This window comes from Podarcis tiliguerta, assembly GCF_965153285.1.
Source record: "Podarcis tiliguerta genome assembly, chromosome: 14".
In the NCBI taxonomy this organism is placed as follows: Eukaryota; Metazoa; Chordata; class Lepidosauria; order Squamata; family Lacertidae; genus Podarcis; species Podarcis tiliguerta.
In genome coordinates, this window is record NC_139547.1 from 46,978,302 (window position 1) to 47,000,888 (window position 22,587).

General features: G+C 48.5%; 3 protein-coding genes across 3 annotated transcripts in view; 2 read left to right on the forward strand and 1 right to left on the reverse strand.

Annotated features, from left to right (window-relative positions):
• GRAP (GRB2 related adaptor protein) overlaps window positions 1–15,683 on the forward strand; it is a 38,053-nt gene extending 22,370 nt beyond the window's left edge. Inside the window, exons 4-5 of the mRNA XM_083413802.1 lie at window positions 12,167–12,335; window positions 13,072–15,683. Coding sequence (XP_083269928.1) covers window positions 12,167–12,335; window positions 13,072–13,257 — 355 coding nt within the window. The 3' untranslated portion in view covers window positions 13,258–15,683. The remainder of the gene's footprint in view (window positions 1–12,166; window positions 12,336–13,071) is intronic.
• Window positions 1–22,587, forward strand: part of LOC310664458 (uncharacterized protein) — a 541,032-nt gene that overhangs the window by 10,018 nt on the left and 508,427 nt on the right. The window lies entirely within an intron of this gene.
• Window positions 16,702–22,587, reverse strand: part of SLC5A10 (solute carrier family 5 member 10) — a 118,020-nt gene continuing 112,134 nt past the window's right edge. The window contains exons 13-16 of the mRNA XM_083413536.1: window positions 21,957–22,172; window positions 19,383–19,479; window positions 17,095–18,382; window positions 16,702–16,866 (exon numbers count right to left, since the gene is read on the reverse strand). Coding sequence (XP_083269662.1) covers window positions 18,189–18,382; window positions 19,383–19,479; window positions 21,957–22,172 — 507 coding nt within the window. The 3' untranslated portion in view covers window positions 16,702–16,866; window positions 17,095–18,188. The remainder of the gene's footprint in view (window positions 16,867–17,094; window positions 18,383–19,382; window positions 19,480–21,956; window positions 22,173–22,587) is intronic.

Here is a 22,587-nt window from a genome sequence, read left to right on the forward strand (position 1 = left end):
CTTCCTCCACTCTCTGTTGCTTTCCAGCTCCTTTGCCCATTTCTCCAACTTACCAGCAACTTCACAACTTTCCCTCGCACATCACGAGCAAGTGACTGACACGCCCAAGAAGCGTGTCCGGTAAAACCACTCCAGTCATTCCAAAAGGACGCAGAAACAACACCAGCCGCCACCCCCCACAAAAGGTTATAGTGCTTCTGGCATTCCTGCAAACGTGTTTGATGGAATTTAGCTTCCAGCCTTGGGGCAGGTGAATTCACGTTGAATGGATTCCTTGCACGGTCAATAATGGAGAGATTTTGGAAGGACTCTTGTTATGAGTCTGATGGGTTCTTGTTTGACCTAGGAAATACTTTCCTGAATATATATATATATATATATTCTGTTTTACAATTTAGAATACTCATTTAAACACCCTTAAAATGTCATTGGCTTCCCTTCTTCTCGTTCCATGGTTCATTTTACATACCATGAATCCCTGCATATTTTACATAAACCAAACCATTCAGTATTCCATTATTGCATCCATCAAAAGTTATTTACACTGTTGAATTTATCTTAATGCTGCCAACATTTTCAAGTGTACACAATTTCCCCCCATATATTCAATAAACATTTTTCAATCTTTTAATGTACGGTATGTTCTTCCCGTTCTCTTATTCTATACGTTAAGTCTTCAAGCTGCGCATATTCCATCAGCTTAAGTTGTCATTCTTCTTTAGTTGGAACCTCGCTCGTTTTCCATTTTGGGGCTAACAAAACACGGGCCGCAGTAGTGACATACATAAATAACCTTTCCTGATAATTTCTTTAGCCACACACCCTTAGCAATGCCCCTATAGCCACGACCTTTCTAAGATTAACCAACAAAATCAATTTTCCCCCAATGCATATGAAATATACTCAGTCGAGTGTGAATTTCATGTTCTTTATTCAGCTCGTAATAGCATGAATGAAACTTTCCCCAAAACGTCTAGCTATATATACATTATTTACACAATGGGCCCCGTGTAATTGGCTAATTCCGGGCTGCTCCAGTAGGCCAATCAGGTTGCTGATTCACTTCATTCAGGAGCCTGATTTGCTTGCTGCTGCAGGCCAATCAGGTCGCTGATTCACTTCCACCTGGAGCTGGATTGGGTGGCTCCTGCGGACCAATCAGACTGCTGCATTCTGGATCCTATTGTTCTAGGATTCAGCTCAGTACATAAGCCAGCTCCCCCTCTCCACTTTGCTTAGCACTCAGCATGAAGGAAAGTGCTTCTGGACACAAAATTATAGTGGCACTTGGCTCTTGTATTTCCACATGTGAGGAGCCACCACTGAAAAGACCCTTTGCAGGGTGGGGGGAGGCCCAGTCTGAAAATTTGCTGAGAATCGTAGAGTTGGAAAGGACCCCAACTCTTCATCATTCCATCTGTGGTGGGTGCTCGATTCCTGGCCGTCTCTGCTCCACCTCTGGTGAAAGGTAAGCTGGAGGGCAGGACCTGTTATTGACTTCCCAAGCCAATGCCCGGCTAATTTGGGGCTGCTCAGCAATCCTGCCCGGACAGCTTTGGCACCACCACACGCAGCAATTCAGCACTCCCAACATGATGTTCCTTTGCTGAAGAACATGCCCGGGAGGGAGGGCATGGCTGGGCAAAGACTAGTCCGCGTTCAAGTTGAAACTGATATTCCAGCAGGCACGGAGGGCAAGAGGGAGGCAACAACCTGGGCATGCCAACCTCTCAGCCAGCCTTCCATGCCAAGGGCAACACACAGTGCAGAGCGGGCCCAAGGAGCCAACAGCCAAGGGAGGCGAGGAGGGAATGAAGTCATCATTCTCTCTGCCAATCCCTCCTCCTCCATCTCCTCCTCTCCTCTCCTCCTTCTTTGAGGATGGGCCGTAGCTCAAGGGCATAGCATCTGCCTGGCATGCCGAAGTTCTCAGGTTCAATTTCCAGTGGTTTCTCCAAGTTGGACTGGGAGATACTGGAAAGCCACTGCCAGTCAGTGTAGACCATACTGAGATAGACCAATGGTCTGGATTGAGATAAGGCAGGTTTCTGTGTTCCTGCGTCTTAAGGAACCATGGTAGAGTGTCTGCCTTGCCTCCAGGAGCAATCTCCAGCACCTCATAGAATCATAGCGTTGTAGAGTTGGAAGGGTTCCTGGGGGTCATCTAGTCCAACCCCCTGCAATGCAGGAATCTCAGCTAAAGCATCCATGGCAGACGGCCATCCAACCTCTGCTTAAAAACCCCCAAGGGAGACCATTCACTGCCAAACAGCTCCTCCTGTCAGAAAGTTCTTCCTGATGTTGAGTTAGAATCTCCTTTCTTGGAACTTGAAGCTGTTGGTTCGAGTCCTATCCTCCGGAGCAGGAGAAAACAAGCTTGCTCCATCTTGATGGAGATATTGAGATATTGGACGTTTGAAACCCTGGAGATCCTCTGCCAGTCCACATAGACAATACGATACAATACAATACGATAATCTTTATTGTCATTGTCCCAAACAGAACAACAAAATTGAAAAAATCTACATAAGACATTCAAAAACCAACAAGCCTTCTATCCCAGCCTGGTTAGCCCCCTAAAAACTCTGATACCCCATAATATAATACAATATACGGTACTCCCATAGAGACTACCTTACACTGTGTTTAAAACCAAAATCGCATTTGGATAGAAACTGTTTCTCAGGTGGTTAGTCCTAGTCTTTATAACCCTGTACCTTCTTCCAGAAGGCAGAAGCTGAAAGAGATCATTTCCGGGGTGCGCACTATCCTGCAGTATCTCTGCAGCTTTCTTATGGCACCTGGCAGCATAGATTTGATCCAAGGTGGGAAGAGTGCACCCAATTATTCTCTCCGCGGTCTTTACAACCCTGGACAGCATTGTTTTTCCCCTGACCGTGCAGCTCCCAAACCACACACCCAGACCATAAGTTAATACACTCTCCACAGTACAATGGTAAAATGCCATCAACACATCCTTTGAGAGATTATTTTTCCAGAGGATTCTCAGAAAACATAACCTCTGCTGTGCTCTCTTCATCAGGAGCTAGATGGCTCAGTCCGACACAGGCAGCTTCCTATGTCCCTGCAAAATATTGGGAGAGCGGGATATGCAAAGCCTCTGGCCTTTGGTTGAAACAGTTCAATTCCTAGAGGGATCAAATTTCCAGCAAACAACAAATGCAATCCAATAGAAGACAATCCCAACTTTGGCTGGCTCTACACTAGGGTTGCCTGAGGTCCACGGTTCCCAGGGACAGTCCCCGGATTTGCAAATCTGTCCCCGGGAAACGTGGCAGTAGCAGCCTCAGCAGCCCAGAGCCAGCCTGGTAGCGCAGTTCGCTCTGGCTGGCTTCAGGAGCTGCTTGCTGCTGTGGCGCCCACCATTTTTCCTCCCTGGAATTCCCCATATGAAGTACCGTATTTTTCGCTCTATAAGACGCACCAGACCACAAGACGCACCTAGTTTTTGGAGGAGGAAAACAAGAAAAAAAATATTCTGAATCTCAGAAGCCAGAACAGCAAGAGGGATCGCTGCGCAGTGAAAGCAGCAATCCCTCTTGCTGTTCTGGCTTCTGGGATAGCTGTGCAGCCTGCATTCACTCCATAAGACACACACACATTTCCCCTTACTTTTTAGGAAGGAAAAAGTGAGTCTTATAGAGCAAAAAATACAGTATATATCCAGGTAGGAAGGTCCTGCGTTTGCATGCAGTCACCATGGCACCAGTTCTGCCAGTAACTCTGTCAGTAAGAGCATGCGACTCTTAATCTCAGGGCTGTGGGTTTGAGTCCTGCGCTGGGCAAAAGATTCCTCCATTTGCAACACATCATATGAGGACTTCCGGTGGGGAAAAATGGCGGGCAACACAGCAGCAAGCAGCTCCTGAAGCCAGCCAGAGCCAACTGTGTTACCAGGCTGGCTCCAGGCTGTTAACTGCCGCTGCCGCCACCACTGCCAAAGGGGAACCGGGGACGTCCAGCGGTACAGATCCCCTGCCCCCTTTGTTCCCTCTTTGTTCTGACCAATCAGGGGAGGCTCGGGAGTTGCGGCCGGCCGGCCATTGCCCAGTTTTTAAAAAACTGTGCATTTATGTTTCACAGGGTGCAAAAAAAGGACTTTGCGCCTTTATACAATATGCATGTGTACTTGGGCCCAGGGTCTTTTGCCTCACCATCCCCACTACTGATTCCCTGTTGCTACTCAGCTTCAAAAAAAATAAAAAGTGCCCCCGGATTCATTGAAAAAATCTGGTAACCATACTCTACACACGAAGCAGAATGAGGATAGAATGGGCCACATCAGAAGACAGCTGGCGAATCATGTCTAATAATTCCTACAAGAAAAATGCTAGTAGAAGAAGAGTTTGAAGAGTTTGGATTTGATATCCCGCTTTATCACTACCCCAAAGAGTCTCAAAGCGGCTAACATTCTCCTTTCCCTTCCTCCCCCACAACAAACACTCTGTGAGGTGAGTGGGGCTGAGAGACTTCAAAGAAGTGTGACTGGCCCAAGGTCACCCAGCAGCTGCATGTGGAGGAGCGGAGACGCGAACCCGGTTCCCCAGATTACAAGACTACCGCTTTTAACCACTACACCACACTGGCTCCCTTCAAGGAGGAAAGTTCTATCCACACCTCTCCCTATGGTGCTAGCTTTTCATGTACGAATCCCTGCAAGAAGAAAGGTAGCACATCATGGAGGAACGTTCTCGTCACACCTCTTCTTGCGGTGCTAGCTTTTTGCTTGCAAGGGAGAGGTGCTGTGGTTGATTCCCCATGTGTGGACTGAAGGGACAGCCATTCGTGCTGTGGCCTCGGGACAAGGAAAGGCAACAACCACATTTTAAGCGGTACGTCCCACTGATGACAAGAGCAGAGGGGGTGCAGAATTCACCTCACCAGCAAAATATTTAGCTGGTCGAGGCGTTCCAGAGGGAGAGGCCTCTGCCTGCCCTCTAGCTGTTCCCACACTAGATTCAGTTTGTCCGATGACACCCCTGTATTTACCTTGGCAGAAGCCGCAGGGCAACCCAAGTCGGTTCAGAAAGTAAAAGCTGCTTCTTAAAGACAAAGGGACCCAAAAACGCACAGCAGAAAAAAACGAAGGAATCTCCAGCTTCAGTTTCTGATTAGGGGCCTCAGGTTTTAGGAAGTCTTGAATGGGTGGGAAGACGAGTTTAGGGTTTCGCTAGGCTCTTGAAAATAACTCAAGGGGCACAACACAACGTAGGGATGGGCAAATTTGTCCAATTCCATTTCTCTCTGTTTCTCATATTTGCTATCGTAAATTCTCTTCTCCACATTTCCACAATGGTTTGTGGTTTTCTTCCATTTATTTTTAAAAAGTGCTTGTGGAACTCGGTCAGCATTTAGTGTGAATTTCTCCTGACAGTTTCACTTAATATGAACATTTTGGCAGAGCAATTTTCCTCTAATTTAACACATATTTGTATGCTAATTTCGCTAAAACATGCCAAATGCACACACACCTTTTACTTTAATTTTTATTTATACCCCACCCTTCTTCCCAGTTCAGAAAACTGGGCTCAGGGCGGCTAACAACAAATTTGAAACACTTAATTGATGCAACAAAAAACAGCATAAAATACAGTATAAAATGTGAATAACAATAAATTCAGAATTCAAAAATCAATTTAGGGGGGAAATCCATCCAATAAACATTAGATGATCACCAGGGCTAGCTGGCTAAATTAGTCCTACTTGGGCCAGCGAGGAGACCAGGGGAGCATTAGCTGTGGGATCCCATAGTGGGTAATTTTCATAAAAAGGGGAGGGGGAGGGAAGAGAAGGGGAATAAAAGATCAGGCTAAGTTCAAATTGAAAGCCAGGCGGAATAGCTCTGTCTTACAGGCCCTGCAGAAGGAAGTTAAATCCTGCAGGGCCCTGGTCTCATGGGACAGAACATTCCACCAGGTTGGAGCCATCACTGAGAAGGCCCTGGCCCTGGTGGAGGATAATCTAACTTCCTTAGGGCCCGGGACCTCTAAACTATGATTATTCATGGACCTTAAGGTCCTCTGCAGGGCAGACCAGGAGAGGCGGTCCAGTAATTATGAGGGCCCTAAGCCACAAGAGTAAAGATTCATCGAAGGCAACCCTTTTTGTGTCCCCATTTCCAAAGAAGCAACATTTCCCAAACCTGAGCCGAGAGGACCATCCCAGGCCTGTTTGGAGCCAGCTGGCGATGTGAAGTTAGCCCTTGTCCCAACACAACCCACTCATGACATCAGCCGACCTCCCCACCCAGCTGCCTCCACTTACACGGGACTATTAAAAGCTTGATGTCATTCTAAGGAAGAGTAGCCAACAATATAAATCTGCAGCAGCAGCCAGGTGCTTTTCTGCTTTGCTTCGTTTTACAAGCTTCATTTCATTAAACAGGGTGTAGTTCTTGTTCGCAGGTATCTGCCGCAAAGGTAATGTGGAGCGGCATCTCTTTGGGCTATTGGCGTAGATCAGCAGTCCCACACACTTTTGTTCTCTTTGAGTGCCCGGGTGATGTCTAAAAACCTATGAAACACTGATTATTCTGGCCAGGGGCATAGCTAGCTGCTCCTGCTCCCGGACCAGCGGCGGCAGGGCGAGTTGCCCCCCAGGGGTGCTGCGGCGATCCGCGCACGGGTGTGCTGTTAGTTTCTGTTCTTATCACTGAGCATTTGCATGGAGTCACAGGACTCTGTTTACATTCCAGAGACCTTCGTGTCTCACGGGAAAGGAGACGGGATGTGACGTTAGTGGTTTCCTGTTTCCTTTGTTCAGTTGCTCTCTGCTTTCATAGAGAGAGGATGTCTTTTCTGTTCTGCGTAGTTTAGAAATAAAACTCTTTACAATGTAGCCAAACCTCTCGTCTCTTCCCTGTGCTGGGAACCCTGCTGGATAGAATGTGCTTGAGGCCTTATCAAAGGCTCAGGTCATTAAATACGTCAGAGGTGATTTCAAAGGCTTGGATCGGAGGAAGATGAGGCCTTATCGGCTTGGCCGAGCGGAGTTCTGACAGGTGCCACAGTGGGGCGCCACGGCGATACGCCCAGAGGGGTGGCGCAGTGAGCTGCTCGCGGAGTCTGCCTGGCGGGCGAAAGCCCCACACTGCCATTTCAGACAGCGCAGGGCCCTGAGCATAGCTGTCAACTTTCAGATTTGAAAATAAGGGATCGGCAGCCTCGGAAATAAGAGACCAACAGCCTCACCTGTCCCGTGGACAGTCTACGGGATATCTAACAATCCGGGATAGGAAATGGCACTGGGATAAGGGAATTTCCCGCAAAAAAAGGGAAGGTTGACAGCTATGACCCCGAGCCACCGTGTCACTCCCAGGAGAGACGTCTGGCTCAGACGCGCTGCAGGCCAGGCCCTGCGGTAAGTGCCAACCCCCATGGCGTGCCATTTTGTCAACCCTCTCAAGGATGACACCAGGGTTGGACCACACACCCCTGATTCTGGGGCCTTTTCCATGGCAATCTGTGCATGCGGCCATATTTCTAAATGGCTTTATGTCCAAAAAAGGGCTTCTTCTTCATGAAATCTCCTGGGTTCAGCCAAAGAAGAGGAGTTTGGATTTGATATCCCGCTTTATCACTACCCAAAGAAGTCTCAAAGCGGCTAACAATCTCCTTTCCCTTCCTCCCCCACAACAAACACTCTGTGAGGTGAGTGGGGCTGAGACACTTCAGAGAAGTGTGACTGGCCCAAGGTCACCCAGCAGCTGCATGTGGAGGAGCGGGGATGCGAACCCGGTTCCCCAGATTACGAGTCCACCGCTCTTAACCACTACACCACACTGGCTCTCTAGCTGTCTATCAGGTATGGAGAACTTGTAGGTCTCCCCATTGTCCAATTGTGAGCCAATTTTGGAAGCATTAATAGGGTCACACAAGTCACGCATGCATATCGTATTTGAGCAGATGGAGGCACCTTGTATTTAAGCCGTTTCCAGCCAGAGCTGTTTATGGGATGTTCATCCTCCTTTGTTTGCACAAAGCTTGTGGGGAGCTGAGACAATGTCCGCTACTCATTGAGCATTCTTTCTGATTTGTTTGCAGGAAGGTAATAATAACAATAAAAAAAATTATTACTTCTGCCCTGCCCATCATACTTTGTTGCCCCAGCCACTCTGGGCAGCTTCCAACAAAATACAGTGGTACCTCGGGTTAAGAACTTAATTCGTTCTGGAGGTCTGTTCTTAACCTGAAACTGTTTTTAACCAGAAGCACCACTTTTGCTAATGGGGCCTCCCGCTGCTGCCGCGCAATTTCTGTTCTCATCCTGAAGCAAAGTTCTTAACCCAAGGTACTATTTCTGGGTTAGCGTAGTCTGTAACCTGAAGCGTCTGTAGCTTGAAGAGTCTGTAACCCGAGGTACCACTGTATAACAGAACACAGCAAAACATCGGACATTGAAAACTTCCTGATACAGAGCTGCCTTCAGATGTCTGCAGAAAGTCGTATCTGATGGGAGGATGTTCCACAGAGTGGGTGCCACTACCAAGAAGGCCCTCTGCCTGGTTCCCTGTAATTTCACTTCTCGCAAGAAGGCCCTCAGAACTGGACCTCAGTGTCTGGGCCGAATGATGTTGCCTCAAACATTGCCTTTCACTCTTAAAAGAGCAGGTGGAGAGCGCTGAGTTCAGGACATAAACCGCTATATCTGCTCTTTTGAGATCCGGAAGAGCACTTCCACAGGGTAGCAGCAAAAGTGTGGGCCTTTTTAGTGGTGGCTCCCTGCTTGTGGAATGCTCTCCCCAGGGAGGCTCACCTGGCACCATCATTATATATTTTTAGGCGCCAGGCAAAAGCTCTCCTCCATAACCAGTCTTTAATTATCTGTGGTCTTTCAGAAGTGGATGAGAATGTTTTTAATGAATGTGAGTGACAAGGTTGCTTTGGGGTGGTTTCTTGGTTGGTTGTTAAGTCTTCGGCAAGATAAAGCGAGCAACAAATTTCCTAAGAAATAATAAGTAATAACTCCACGGGCCCCACAGGCCACCAAATTAAGGCCTACAAAATGGCACTGGCATTCAACAGAGAGGCTCAAATAGCTAATTTATGCATGTTCTCCTTTCAGTTTCTTTCCCCTTGTCCTCGCAAAAACAACAGCCACCCAAAGCCCCAACAATTATTTCTGCTTTTTTCCATTTCTGGAATGGGCAGCCTAAGTTTATTATCCCTGCACATGGGAACATGAGACGATGGTTGGCACTCCGAGGTACGCCCATGGGCAGGACATTTTTAATCCCCTTTGATGGATTGGGCCGCAGGAGGTGAGCCTTTGCTGTCAAGAAGCAGTCACTCCCAGAACCTGCATGTGGCAGGCCATTAGTCTGCCTGAATTAAAACTTTAGCAACGATGACCAGCTAGCTGTCAGAGACAGCAATTGCAATGCCGGTGCTTCTTAGCACTGGGGTTGTCAGAACCTCCAGATCTGACCTGGTGTCTCCATGTTTGCCTGTTCCTCTCCAGGTAGTCTGGGAGGGCCTGAATTTCCAGGGGGGTGAGCATATATATATAATAATATATATATTTATTAAGAAGACTATGTGTGCAGCTTGCAAGCTTCAACTTAGCAGAAACTGGCTGCCAATTATTGTCCAGACTCTGGGGGGATCTGCACCTTCTCCTCTCCCCATTAACCTCCATCTCCAGGTCTCAGTGCTGTGAGGGAGCACAGAGGAGGAATCCAAATGACTACCCTATGTCATCGCCTGTTCCCCAGGACATCATCAGGACCCTCCCCCAGGTCTCACGTTTGTACCCTGAAATTTCAAGGTCTGGGATGCTCCTTGTTAAGTTGTGGGTGAACATGTCAGATGACGCAGCGATTCTTCAAACAGCTCTTGTTTATTCACAGGCCCAGAACAGAACTGGGCTGAAGGCTTCAGCCAACCTGCTTATATAGAGCTCAACTACAACGCAACAGTAACTACTTTCTGTAACTATCCAATCACTGAACGTCACTTTCAATTCCTTCTTTGCATATGTGGACCTGAGTGAAAACTATCTACAGTATCCTCCTGCTGGCCAAGGGTGAGAACCTCAGTACATAACACTCCTGGTCTGGCAACCCCATTTGGCATAAGGTTACCAGATTTTTTTCGAATGAATCCGGGGGCACTATTCAACTTCAATGGATTTTGTATGGGGACTGATTTGCAAATCCGGGGACTCTCCCTGAGAAAAGGGGACGTCTGGTAACTTTAATTTAACACTCTTTGCAAGCATCGCTGGTGCCATTTTGATTTCTCCTGCTCTGGTGTCCTGGGGCACAGTTTGTGCTAACGGAATAGGGACAGAGCCATAGCTAGGGGGTGGCAAGCCCCCCACCACCACCAGGGTGCAGGTGGGGGGGAGGTGCAAAATCGGCTAAAAAAATATGTCCATAAATATATCAATAAATCAAAATATTGATTATGGCTGAGGACAATCCAGTGGAGCAGGGGTGATTCTACCCTGCGTGCATAGGGAGGGCTTGCTCCCAGCCCGCAACATCATCTCGCCGGGAACGGGAAATGGCTTTATTTAAATATTTGTCTTCATTGGCATTGCAAGGAGTTTGAGCAGGGGTCAGCAAACTTACTGCACCTTGGGCCAGTGTCTCCAGCACCGATCGCGTGGCGGGGCGGAGGGTGGGGGAGCGTGTGCCCATACACATGCGCACATGCTATTTCTGGCGCACTTCCAGGTCGGCGGAGCAACGGAAATAGCTTGTGCACATGTGCATGGGCCTCCTCCAACCCAGATGTGCACCGGAAATAACGCTTGCACATGCACACAAGCTATTTCCGGTGCTCCTCTGACCCAGAAGTGGGCAGCCACGCAGCGCAATGCCAGTAAGAGCGGGCGGTGGCAGTGAGCGGCGGGGGGCACCACTGGCTGGATAAATGAGTCCCTCGGGCCTTATCTGCCCCACGGGCCTTAGTTTGGGGACCCCTGAGTTTGAGGGTCCAGAGCTTGGTTGCAGTAAGGCTTGTTTGTATGTGTGCCACCAACAACAAAGCTCATCATCTACACCGTGGACCGAAAGTAGTTCTGGACTCAAATGCTGTGGAGTAAACAGGAAGTAGGACTGGCTGACGGCTCCTGTTCCTCTAACGTGTAGTTAGACAAGTGGTTTTTTTTTTTTTTTTTCATTTTCCCTGCCAAGGAGAGCAAACATTCAGCTTCCTGGGCATATTATACACATAGACCTTCTTTGCATTGTTGATGTTGAACTTGTGACTCGCAGGAGGGACAAAGAAGATCATTAAAGGACCACCCGATATTTGAGCAAGAATCTTATTCAACTCCCCTCTCTGGCACCAGCAGTTTTTGAAGTCTCTCTTGAGGGTTAGAAACTTGAGGTGCTTCCAGACCGTCACTGCTTTGCGGGAGGGATTCTAGTGCATACTGGAAGTTTAGGTTTGTGCCTGTTAAGTTGTGGGTGAACATCTCAGACAACACAGCGATTCTTCAAACACCTCTTGTTCATTCACAGGCCAGAACAGAAGGGTTCAGCCAGCCTGCTTATATAGAGCTCCACTAGAACGCAACAGTAACCATTTTCTGTAACTATCCAATCACTGAACGTCACTTTCAATCCCTTATTTGCATATGGTGGACCTGAACTATCTACAGTATCCCCCTGCTGGCCCAGGGTGAGAACTTCAGTACATAACACCGCCATTAAAGCATTCTGTTGCCCTGACACAATAAATCCACTGTAAAAAAAACACTTTTTTTGGGGGGGAATGATGAGGAAATGCACTGAAAAGTGTGTAGGGGGTGGGCTCATTAATGGAAGGTATACAACTGCCACATATGCAAGGTATGAATTGTTATGTACTGAAGTTCTCACCCTGGGCCAGCAGGGGGATACTGTAGATAGTTTTCACTCAGGTCCACATATGCAAAGAAGGAATTGAAAGTGACGTTCAGTGATTGGATAGTTACAGAAAGTTGTTACTGTTGTGTTGTAGTGGAGCTCTATATAAGCAGGCTGGCTGAACCCTTCAGTTCAGTTCTGTTCTGGGCCTGTGAATATACAAGAGCTGTTTGAAGAATTGCTATGTCGTCTGATATGTTCACCCACAATTTAACATGAATGAACTGTCCTCCACTGCCGTTGCCTGCTCACCTTTTGCTAACCTTGTTTTCTGCATCCTGGGCACAGCTATGGAGATCAAGTGCTGCACTTCAAGGTACTGAGAGAAAAGAAAGGGAAGTACCATCTCTGGGACGAGAAGTTCGACTCCATCAACGAACTGGTGGATTTCTACAGAACTACCACCATCGCCAAGAAAGCGCAGATCTTCCTCAGGGATCATGCGGAAATGCAGGAGGTATGGGGCAGCGGAAACTCTCCAAATTGGGGGAGCGGGCATAAAAATGGCAAGGGCATTTCAATGGAAGCGAGCATAAAACAATGCACTTTGGAGCAAAACCTCCCTACCTTCACATATGCATGAGCAGGGCCTGAACTGGTGGTGGCTCTCCAGGAAAGAGATATTGACCTGGTGAGCATGTCAACTCGTAGAAAGGCAAGTAACACGATAGGGGTCATTAGAAAAGGGATTGATAATGAAACTGCCAATATCGTAATGCCGTTGTACAAATTTATGGCATAACCACACTTGGAACACGGTGTACTGTTCATTGAGTCATAGAGTTGGAAAGGAACCAAGGGTCATCCAGTCCAACCCCTGCAATGCAGGAATCTTTGTAAAGACCGCGGAGAGAATAATTGGGTGCACTCTTCCCACCTTGGATCAAATCTATGCTTCCAGGTGCTATAAGAAAGCTGCAGAGATAGTGCAGGATAGTGCGCACCCCGGAAATGATCTCTTTCAGCTTCTGCCTTCTGGAAGAAGGTACAGGGTTATAAAGACTAGGACTAGCCGCCTGAGAAACAGTTTTTATCCAAATGCGATTTTGGTTTTAAACGCAGGGAGGAAAATCTTCTCCATCTCACCACATCATGTAAACAACACACCTGGCTTGACAGGTGGGCAAGACTAGCTCGCTTGTGTCAGCCAGGCATTTCTTCTCAGCTATCCTCTCATTCTCTTTTTCATGCAGCCCAAAAAGCCAAAATTTGTTCAGGCTCAGTTCAACTTCACGGCCCAAAGCCCATCCCAGCTGAGCTTCTGTCGAGGGGACGTCCTTGAGATCCTGGACTGCTCTGATCCCAACTGGTGGAAAGGGAGGATTGGCGTGAAGACGGGCCTCTTCCCCAGGAACTATGTCTTCCCACTGCGCATGTGACCCGCTTCGGCTGCGTTCTCATTGGAGGCTTCTTCTGAAGCAGCCAATCAAAATCTCCCTGAACAGAAGTCCTGTGGAACATCTATGGAATGACCACCCCACTTGGAACCTTTTTCAGAAGTGGACCAAAAAGTGGACTTCCCATGTGACAAGTGGTGGTCTAAGGGAGTGGCCTTCAACATTTCCTCGCCCACAACCAGGGATGTGGGAGAAACTTGATTTTGCTTGCATTCGAATGAGAAACCACCTGATTTGCGCTTCTCGAACCAATCTGCAAACCGAAACACAGCCATCCTTGGAAATTCATGTTTCTTCCCATTGTGTGACTCAGTTGTTCAAGCAGCATATATAAAAGGGGGAAATGTGCTCTTCATTGGTTTTTCTAAGATAAAGAGACAGAAGAACCACAGGGAAAATGCAGAATGACAATGACTGGATGACAGTGCCATGTGGATGCCCCGTAATAAGTGAGTGAATGAAGGGTGGCAATCCCACACTAAACACTGACAGAGAAAGCACTCCTCCATTGGTTTGGTGCCAGTTGAATCATCACAGTTTCCCCTGAAGAATCCTGGGAATTGTAGTTTTACTGACATCTGCTCTGTAGCCTCGCCCTTAAACAGAACTAGAGTACCCAACATTCCCTGGGAATGAAGAAATGACTGTGAAACCAATATCAAGTTCCATTATTGTATGGGAGCATCCATAGCAATTCCCTCTCATTTCTTTTGCATTATATTTCCTCTTCGTCTGTCCCAGGTTGCTGGATGATTCAAACAAGTTGGGTTTGTGTCAGCAAAACCCACAGGGGACATTGGTAGGCTGGGAGTAATGAACCCCTGAATCTAATCCAATGGATTGACCCAGAATTTGGGGACCCTGTTTATGTCTGAGGGTGGCGTTCCCTTGTGTGGGATCTTCCAGGGACCACACTTCAGTCCTGGGGGGGTTCAGAAGCAAAAATGGAGGAATCAATGGATGCAAAATTTACCTTTGTACAGTCGGGTTCATTCCAGCCATGCAAAACCCAGAGGTTTTCCACACTCTCCTCTCCATCCTGGGTAGCAGAAGGCATTATCACAGTTCAAGAATGCATGCAAACCAGTCAAAAATCACTCAAGAACATGCCCTGGGAGGGGGCACAGCTTAGGGAGGGTCTCAAAAGGCAGACAGAGGGGCCAGAGGGTCACATTTACCACCTCCAAGCCTGAGCTTCCTCACCTCTGGCTTAGCCGGTCAAAGAGTTGACCTTTCACACACGGGCGGTTTCCAATGTGGGAACAGACGACTGGGTGGGGAATCCCCCTGAGCAAATCTCAGTTCCCTCTTTTCATTTGTTTGAAAACACCTCCTCCCCCCCCCAGCTTGTTTCATAAGCATCTTGTGACTAGGCATGCCTTATCTCAGAATGGTGTCCCCCCCCCCCCCCCCCCGCTCTCTTGCGTCACCAACAGCCGAGGGCAACAGGAAGGAGGAATCTGATACACTTTGCAGCCAGGCAAACATTCTCCCACCTGCCTCCTTGACCCCTCCCTCTATTTAGAGACTCTTCACAAAGCCTGGTGTTTGCAAAGAACTCACTGAGCTTTCTGCAAGGCACTGCCTCTCAGTTTCTAGGGAGCATACGAGATAGAGTGCAAAGGTCCAGCTTTCTCGGTATAGTCCACTCTGGCAGAAACCTCGCAGGGAAGGCATTCAGCCCGAGGGCCACATTCCCTTCTGGACAACCTTCCAGAGGCCACATGTGGGTGGGGCCAGAGGCAAAAGTGGGCGGAGCAAGGAACGCACACCTTCCAACTTTTTCCAGTGCAAAACTGGGATGTCTTCCAGGATGCACTCTCAGGTGATGTGACCTGTGCCTTGCTCTCACCCCCCCCCACAAAAAAGCAATTTTGGGGGGAGGGGGGAGAGCACAATGCACGAGTGAGTGGGATCCTGATATCCAAAATGGCCACTGAGATCTTGCAAGAAAAAAAATGGGATGTCTTGTTTTGTCCAGGACACTTGGAAGGAGGTGTAGCTGAGGTAGGGGAATATTACCTAGAGTGGCCTGGGGTACTGTATCCGGACCCGGGTTCTGCTCAGGTCTGGGCAATTGCATTGACAGAGACTGCCTAGTCAAATCAGGACAGCTAGAGGAAAAGCTGAGACCAGCTCCTTTTGTGGTGATTGGCATGTGCCCGCATTGTATACATCAGAAGGGGAACACTAGGTGAGAGGACCGCCAGCAACTCCAGAGTGTGATGTGGAGAGATTTATTGAACCGACGGCCACCCACAACCTCATTATACAAATTGGTTTTCACTAGGCAATGATTTTGTGCGTGTGAGTGTACAACCTCAAGTTGGGTTTCGCATGTTAGCTACGGTTATGCTAATCATTTTGTATTCCTTTATGTGGTTTAATAAAGTAATTCAGACAGTCAAGCAGGTGCTTCAGACAAATTTGGAGGCAAAAAGATGGATGCTCATTCCATGCCTGAGCAATGACTTGTCCCAACTGAGGAGCAAAAGGCAGAGACTCATCAGCTTCACTGGGCCAGAGCTAGACATCGTTGGTGCCCTGTATCACATGATACATGGGGTGCAATGCTGCCATTGGTGCCATGGCCCCGGAGCAGAACTCCTCAAAAACAGAGTCCTCTGACAATTGCAACTCTGTAGGAATAACGGGTGATAGGGTGGCGCTGTGGGTAAAACCTCAGTGCCTAGGGCTTGCCGATCGCATAGTCGGCGGTTCGAATCCCCGTGGCAGGGTGAGCTCCTGTCTTTCGGTCCCAGCTCCTGCCCACCTAGCAGTTCGAAAGCACCCTTAAGTGCAAGTAGATAAATAGGTACCGCTTTATAGCGGGAAGGTAAACGGCGTTTCCGTGTGCTGCACTGGTGCTGGCTCGCCAGAGCAGCTTCATCACGCTGGCCATGTGACCCGGAAGTGTCTGCAGACAGCGCTGGCCCCCGGCCTCTTAAGTGAGATGGACACACAACCCTAGAGTCGGACACGACTGGCCCGTACGGGCAGGGGTACCTAGGAATAACGGACACCAGAAGGTTGGATGCAGGTGAGCTGTGCAGAAGCACGCTGGCAAGCATGCTCCAAGCAAGCTGCCGGCTAGCACTGCCAAGGCTCCTTTTATTAGCAGACATCAACAATTGGAAACAGTAGGAAACCAGCCTGAACTTAACGTATTTCCATCTAAGCACATTTCCAGTGTTAGCAAATTTACGAGTCAGCAGGTGCTTCCCTCAGATGTTCCCCCGATACTTGATTACGTCTGCATCCCCCGCCATGCTCCAGCCAAGCGTTATGTCTAATAAACAAATTGTGAGAGGGCAAAAGGTGAGAGGTAAAACCCTGTTTTGTAGCCAGGAAGGCAAAAGCTCAGGGAAAGCAGGCATAACACTCCCTGACATACTGTTGCATATCTGGTGCAAGCGTTACCTCCAAGGAAGGGACGGATCCATGTTCTGCCCCATCCTGCATGGGTTTTCAGACTCCGGGGTCCCCCTCCCCAGAGCCCCAAGGAGACAACTCTGCCACCAGACTCTGGTGGCTGGTCCACAAACCCTTGCAGGATCGAGAAAGCCCTGAGAGATCCCTATGGCTGAAAACCTCAGTACAGTGGTACCTCAGGTTACATACGCTTCAGGTTACACACTCCACTAACCCAGAAATAGTGCTTCAAGTTAAGAACTTTGCTTCAGGATAAGAACAGAAATCGGCCTCCGGCGGCGTGGCAGCAGCTGGAGGCCCCATTAGCTAAAGTGGTGCTTCAGGTTAAGAACAGTTTCAGGTTAAGAATGGACCTCTGAAACAAATTAAATACTTAACCTGAGGTACCACTGTACCTCCAAAAAAGGCAATGGTTGCAGAATAAAACGCTGGTTCTTTAACCGTCTGTGTGGCAGCACTGAGGAGATGGGCCCTCAAGTCAGTGACTACCTAGCTGTGCTTTAAAACTCTGCCAATAGTTCCTTGCTGAGACAACTTAGATGTTTGACCATCGCAATGATCTCTCTCCAAGGTGCTGACCCTTGACTTGTCTTTACTTGGGCCAGCACCCTTCCTTAGTGATGCCGTAGCAGAAACCACACGATGCAAGGAGCCAATAGGATATCTTCTTAGCTAGAAGCTGCAATACCACCCTGTGGCGATCTGCAGTGAAGGTGCTACAGCAATTTCCTCTGTTTGCCAGTGGGCCAATGTCAAAAGAGAGTTGTGGTGAGTCTTCAGCTCAATTGCACCAGAGGTAGCAAAACAAGATGGGGGTGTTCCTGTGCCGCTCTCATGCCTAGCCAGAAACGGCTACCATGCCCAACTACAAGTGAACTGTGGAACATGTAAAATGGCCAAGCTGAACTGAGTTCAGTATTTATGGGCTGTTTACAAATCAGGGTCTTTTTCTGCAAACTAAATCTGCCAGTTTATTTTTAATTATTTTCTAAGAAAGATTCTAGTCCCCTTGGTTGAAAAAAAAAATGAAAAAAATCTGCATATGCTAGCCCAAAGGTCCAGTGTCATCTCCAGTGGAGTACCTTATAAAACCCAAAGTTTCCAATTTTGTGCATTAATTCCTGGAAGCTGCCTTCTACTGAGTCAGACCATTTGCTCATCTTAGCTCAGTACTGTACACACTGGCTGGCAGCAGCTCTCTGAGGTTGGGGGGGGGGATTCCCAGCCCTACCTGGTGATTGAACCTGGGATCTTCTGCATGCAGATCTGCTTCTATACTCTACTGAGCTACAACTCTTCCTCTTGGTAGCTTAGTACGGCCCCATCAGTAGCTGAAATATAATATTTAAATAAAGCAATCCACTGGTATCAGAGAATACTTTCCATCTTCCACATACACACCAGTTCTCTCTTCCCCTCCCCTCCCCACTCACCCCAAATTCCTTCCCGTCTTCTCTGAGGAACTTTTCAGAAGACATCCCTTAAGCAAAATAAGCATAGAAAAAGACATTGACACAGATCAAGAGAAGGGCATTTGCACAGCAGATCCGAGCCCAGAAGCGGGATTCTGTCTTGTCCCCAGGGGGCTTCCCTGGGGGGGTTCCAGCCTTCATGACGCAGGGGGCGCAGGCCTTTCCGTTGCCAAAGCAACTCCACAGGGGGCTTTCTGGGAGATCTGTGAGAAAGAGAAAGAGAGCAAAGGGTTTATTCATGGAAAACAAAAAAAGGATTAGACAAAGTCCTAGAGCAGGGATGGGGAACCTAAAGCAGCAACAGCTGGTGCCCATGGAAACTGGTGGGGTGGAAGACAGGAAGCCCAAGAGTAAGGGCAGCCAAAGCCAATCACAGTCAAAGCCAACTAATTCCAGTTTTGTTCCCATCGTCGTCCTCTTCTTCCTCTCTGAGTTCCTCATGGGCAACACTGAGTCTAAGGTGGAGGAGGCTGACAGCCAGGTAGGGCTGGCTGATGGCAGACTGAGGTTGGTGGGACATTGTCCCCTTCACCCTCCTGCAGGACTGGCCCACCCATGAGGCAAGGTGAGACAGCCACCTTAGGCAGCAGGATCCACCGGGGCAGCAGATCCCGATGTAGATCTCCATTCCCTTCTTCTTTCTGATATAAATCTTGACCCGCCCTTTCTTCCCTAGCAGGGAGGAGGGTCGCCATTTTGTGGTGTGCCTCAGGTGCCAAAATGTATTGGGCTGGCCATAAAGGGTCAGCGCCCACTGACCTAGAGCCCTTCCGATGGGGCTGGGCTCCTATCATCCCCTGACCATTATCGGCTATGCTGGCTGGATCTAACGGCCAACAACTTCTCAATGGTTCCTCAGTTCTGTCCATTTGGTAACCAAATTTCCACTGCCGGCTTAGAAGCTGCATTCTAGTCATATCAAGAATGATAAAATGCACAGTATTATAAATCTTAACCCATGGAGGTTGGTGCACATGGGTACTAATGGCTGTTCTGTGATTCCGTATCAAGTTTTTAATTTTAATTGGGAGTTTGACATCTTGTATATTGTGAAGTCCTTCGGCTACGTTCAGTAAAGTTGACGGACTGATCACAGGATATTTCAGCACCCGCCGTTCACATGAAACCACATATTCCAACGGGCTTTTCTTTTTCCCTGCCCCTCTGAGAGAGGATGTCTTTCAAATCATGCCTGAGGCCTACCATCGGTCTGTGAGCTGGAAAAGCCGTCCGATTTGGGGTTGGGGAGTTGGGGAGGAAGGGACTCCTCACGAAGAGTCCACCAAGTCACAAACTTTACCTGCAAATATAAAAAAGGAGGGGGAAAGCCAATGAAATACAAAGTTGCATTTGCTTATGAGCGTCATTACCATTGTCAGCCAAAGCATGACGTTGTGAGGTAAAATGTGCCGCTGACAGGAAAGCAACACTCCTGACAGAAACGCAAGGGATATGTCAAGACGCAAAACAAACCCTAACAGGAAGGCCTGTTCTACTGACCCCTTACCCGCCCCCCATCTTGATGTTTTCTGCTCCTGCCAGCCTCCTGCCCTGAACCATGTCAGAGGTGTCTCCTTGGCACCACCTTCCAGGTGCAGAGAGATCCAGGCAACGCCCACCGTGTTTTCTCGTGCCACCCAACCGTCCGCTCTCTCTGGGCACACATCAGAACAAACCACTCCGCTCGGCATGTCCCAATACGTCTGAGAGGGCCCTGGTGCCAAGGAAGGGCAGTCTTCCATAGCTAGGGGTGGTGGTTAGGTGGCACAAGCATGGTTCGGCCTCTCTGGGTGGAGTGGAAAAGACTTCTTTTTTTCTTTCTGTTCCTTCAAAGGTGGTTTAACAGAAAGGATTCTGCCTCGGGCAATTGCTTCGATCAGAAGCAAAGGGAGCAATCGGTTTGGGCCTGTGTCACTATCAGGGCAAGGAAATCCTATCGAGTGGCAATGCCAGGCAGTCATTTTCCCATGCCAAAGCAAATCAAACGATCCTTGTTTTAAAAAGCTTGTTCCTCTCCCCCTGTTCCAGAAAGAAACGAGGGCTTTACAGTGGTGCCTCACAAGACGAAAAGAATCCGTTCCGCGAGTCTCTTCGTCTTGCGGTTTTTTTCGCCTTGCGAAGCAAGCCCATTAGCGGATTAGCGCTATTAGCGCTATTAGCGGTTTAGTGGCTATTAGCGGCTATTAAAGGCTTAAGGGATTAGCAGATTAGCTGCTAAAAGGCTATTAGCGGCTTAGATCAGCTGTTCAGCGGCTTAGCGAACAGCTGTTAAGCGGCTTAGGGGCTTGGGAAAAAGGCTGGGAGGGGGGGGGGGAAACTCAGGAATCGCAAGGCATTTTCGTCTTGCGAAGCAAGCCCATAGCAAATTCGTCCTGCGAAGCACCTCCAAAACGGAAAACCCTTTCGTCTAGCGGGTTTTCCGTCTTGCGAGGCATTCGTCTTGCGGGGCACCACTGTATTTCTGAGGGCAAAAACAGTGAGTTTTACCCTCCCGGTGAATTTCAGCTGATTTCATTTCGTACACGGCATTTCCTATTGTAAGGTGCTCGGAAACTAGGGTGTTCAGGCGGTACCTAAGCTATGAAAACACATTTAAATAATTGCCATTTAATTAATAATACGACTTATTAAAATAAAATTTGCGGAAGGGCCGTGACTCAGCTGAAGGGCACCTGCTACTTCTCTCCATGGATGCCATCACATGGAGGATGGAGCAAACTTATTTTCTCCTGCTCTGGAGGGTAGGAAATGGATTCAGGTTACAAGAAAGGAGAGATTCCGACTAAACGTCAGGAAGAACTTTCTGACCGGAAGAGCTGTTCAACAGTGGAACAGTCTCCCTCAGAAAATGGTGGACTCTCCTTCCTTGGAGGTTTTTAAACAGAGGTTTGGATGGCCATCTGTCATGGATGCTTTAGCTAAGATTCCAGGGGGTTGGACCCCTCAGGCTACCTTCCAAATACAGTGGATGCTCAGGTTGTGAACATGATCCATGCGGGATGCACATTCGCAACCCGCAGCAGCGCGTCTGCGCACATGTGGGTTGCGATTCGGCGCTTCTGCGCATGCATAAAGCGTGATTTAGCACAACCGCCGAAACCCGGAAGTAACCCGTTCTGGTACTTCCGGGTTTCAGCGGGTCTGTAACCCAAAAAAATCAACCTGAAGCACCTGTAACCCGAGGTTTGACTGTACAGTGGTGCCTCGCAAGACGAAAAGAATCCGTTCTGCGAGTCTCAATCTTGCGGTTTTTTTCGTCTTGTGAAGCAAGCCCATTAGCGGATTAGCGCTATTAGCGCTATTAGCGGTTTAGCGGCTATTAGCGGCTATTAAAGGCTTAAGGGATTAGCGGATTAGCTGCTAAAAGGCTATTAGCGGCTATTAAAGGCTTAAGGGATTAGCGGATTAGCTGCTAAAAGGCTATTAGCGGCTTAGATCAGCTGATAAGCGGCTTAGATCAGCTGTTAAGCGGCTTAACGATCAGCTGTTAAGCGGCTTAGCGAACAGCTGTTAAGCGGTTTAGGGGCTGGGGGAAAGGGGGGGGAGGGGAAAAAACCCCAGGAATCGCAAGGCATTTTCATCTTGCGAAGCAAGCCCATAGCAAATTCGTCCTGCGAAGCACCTCCAAAACGGAAAACCCTTTCGTCTAGCGGGTTTTCCATCTTGCGAGGCATTCGTCTTGCGGGGCACCACTGTATACAGTTCTGTGATTCTCTTGCTTCTCCTCCTCTACACCACTGGGGCAGCTCGGCTCACCTGCTTACAAGCTCTACTCACCTGGGATTCGGCGGGTGGCTGAGTCAACAAGCTGATGCCCGCCACCACCATGGCAGTCAGCAGGAAGAGGAGGGTGGCGAAGTGAAGATAGTGGAGGTCCTTAACGAGGGAAGGGCGCCTGTCCAGGACACCACACCGGGGCGTGGGGTGCGCAAACTCCAAGGCCATCCGGCTCAAGCCAATGACCAGCCCCACCATCAGGCCCCAGAAAGCCCCCTGCAGATAAAGACAGGGCCCAAAAGACTGAAATTCTAACCTGCTTGGTCAAGGCCTCTGGAGAAAGGAGGTAAATTTCGGGAGAAGGAACCAGAAACAAGGAGCAAGTTGTTTTCTTTCCTTTTAATGCCAGACTTAACCACCCTCTTCCTTCATCATACTGAAGTTGTGATTGAGCCCTCCAGGCTTCAACCAAACTTATTTAATTAATTTTATTCATTCCCTGCTCTTCAACAGGTTTCCTAGGGTGGCTAAGGAAAAGAAAGCAAATTAAAATTCCCAATGAAAACAGTTAAAATGAGAGCCGTTTATATCCCACATTATAAAAGCACGATTAGAAGCCTGAGCCTCAAACCACTTTCATGCAGGATAAACATAACATCAACATTCACACATGCATGCAACTCAACCCAAC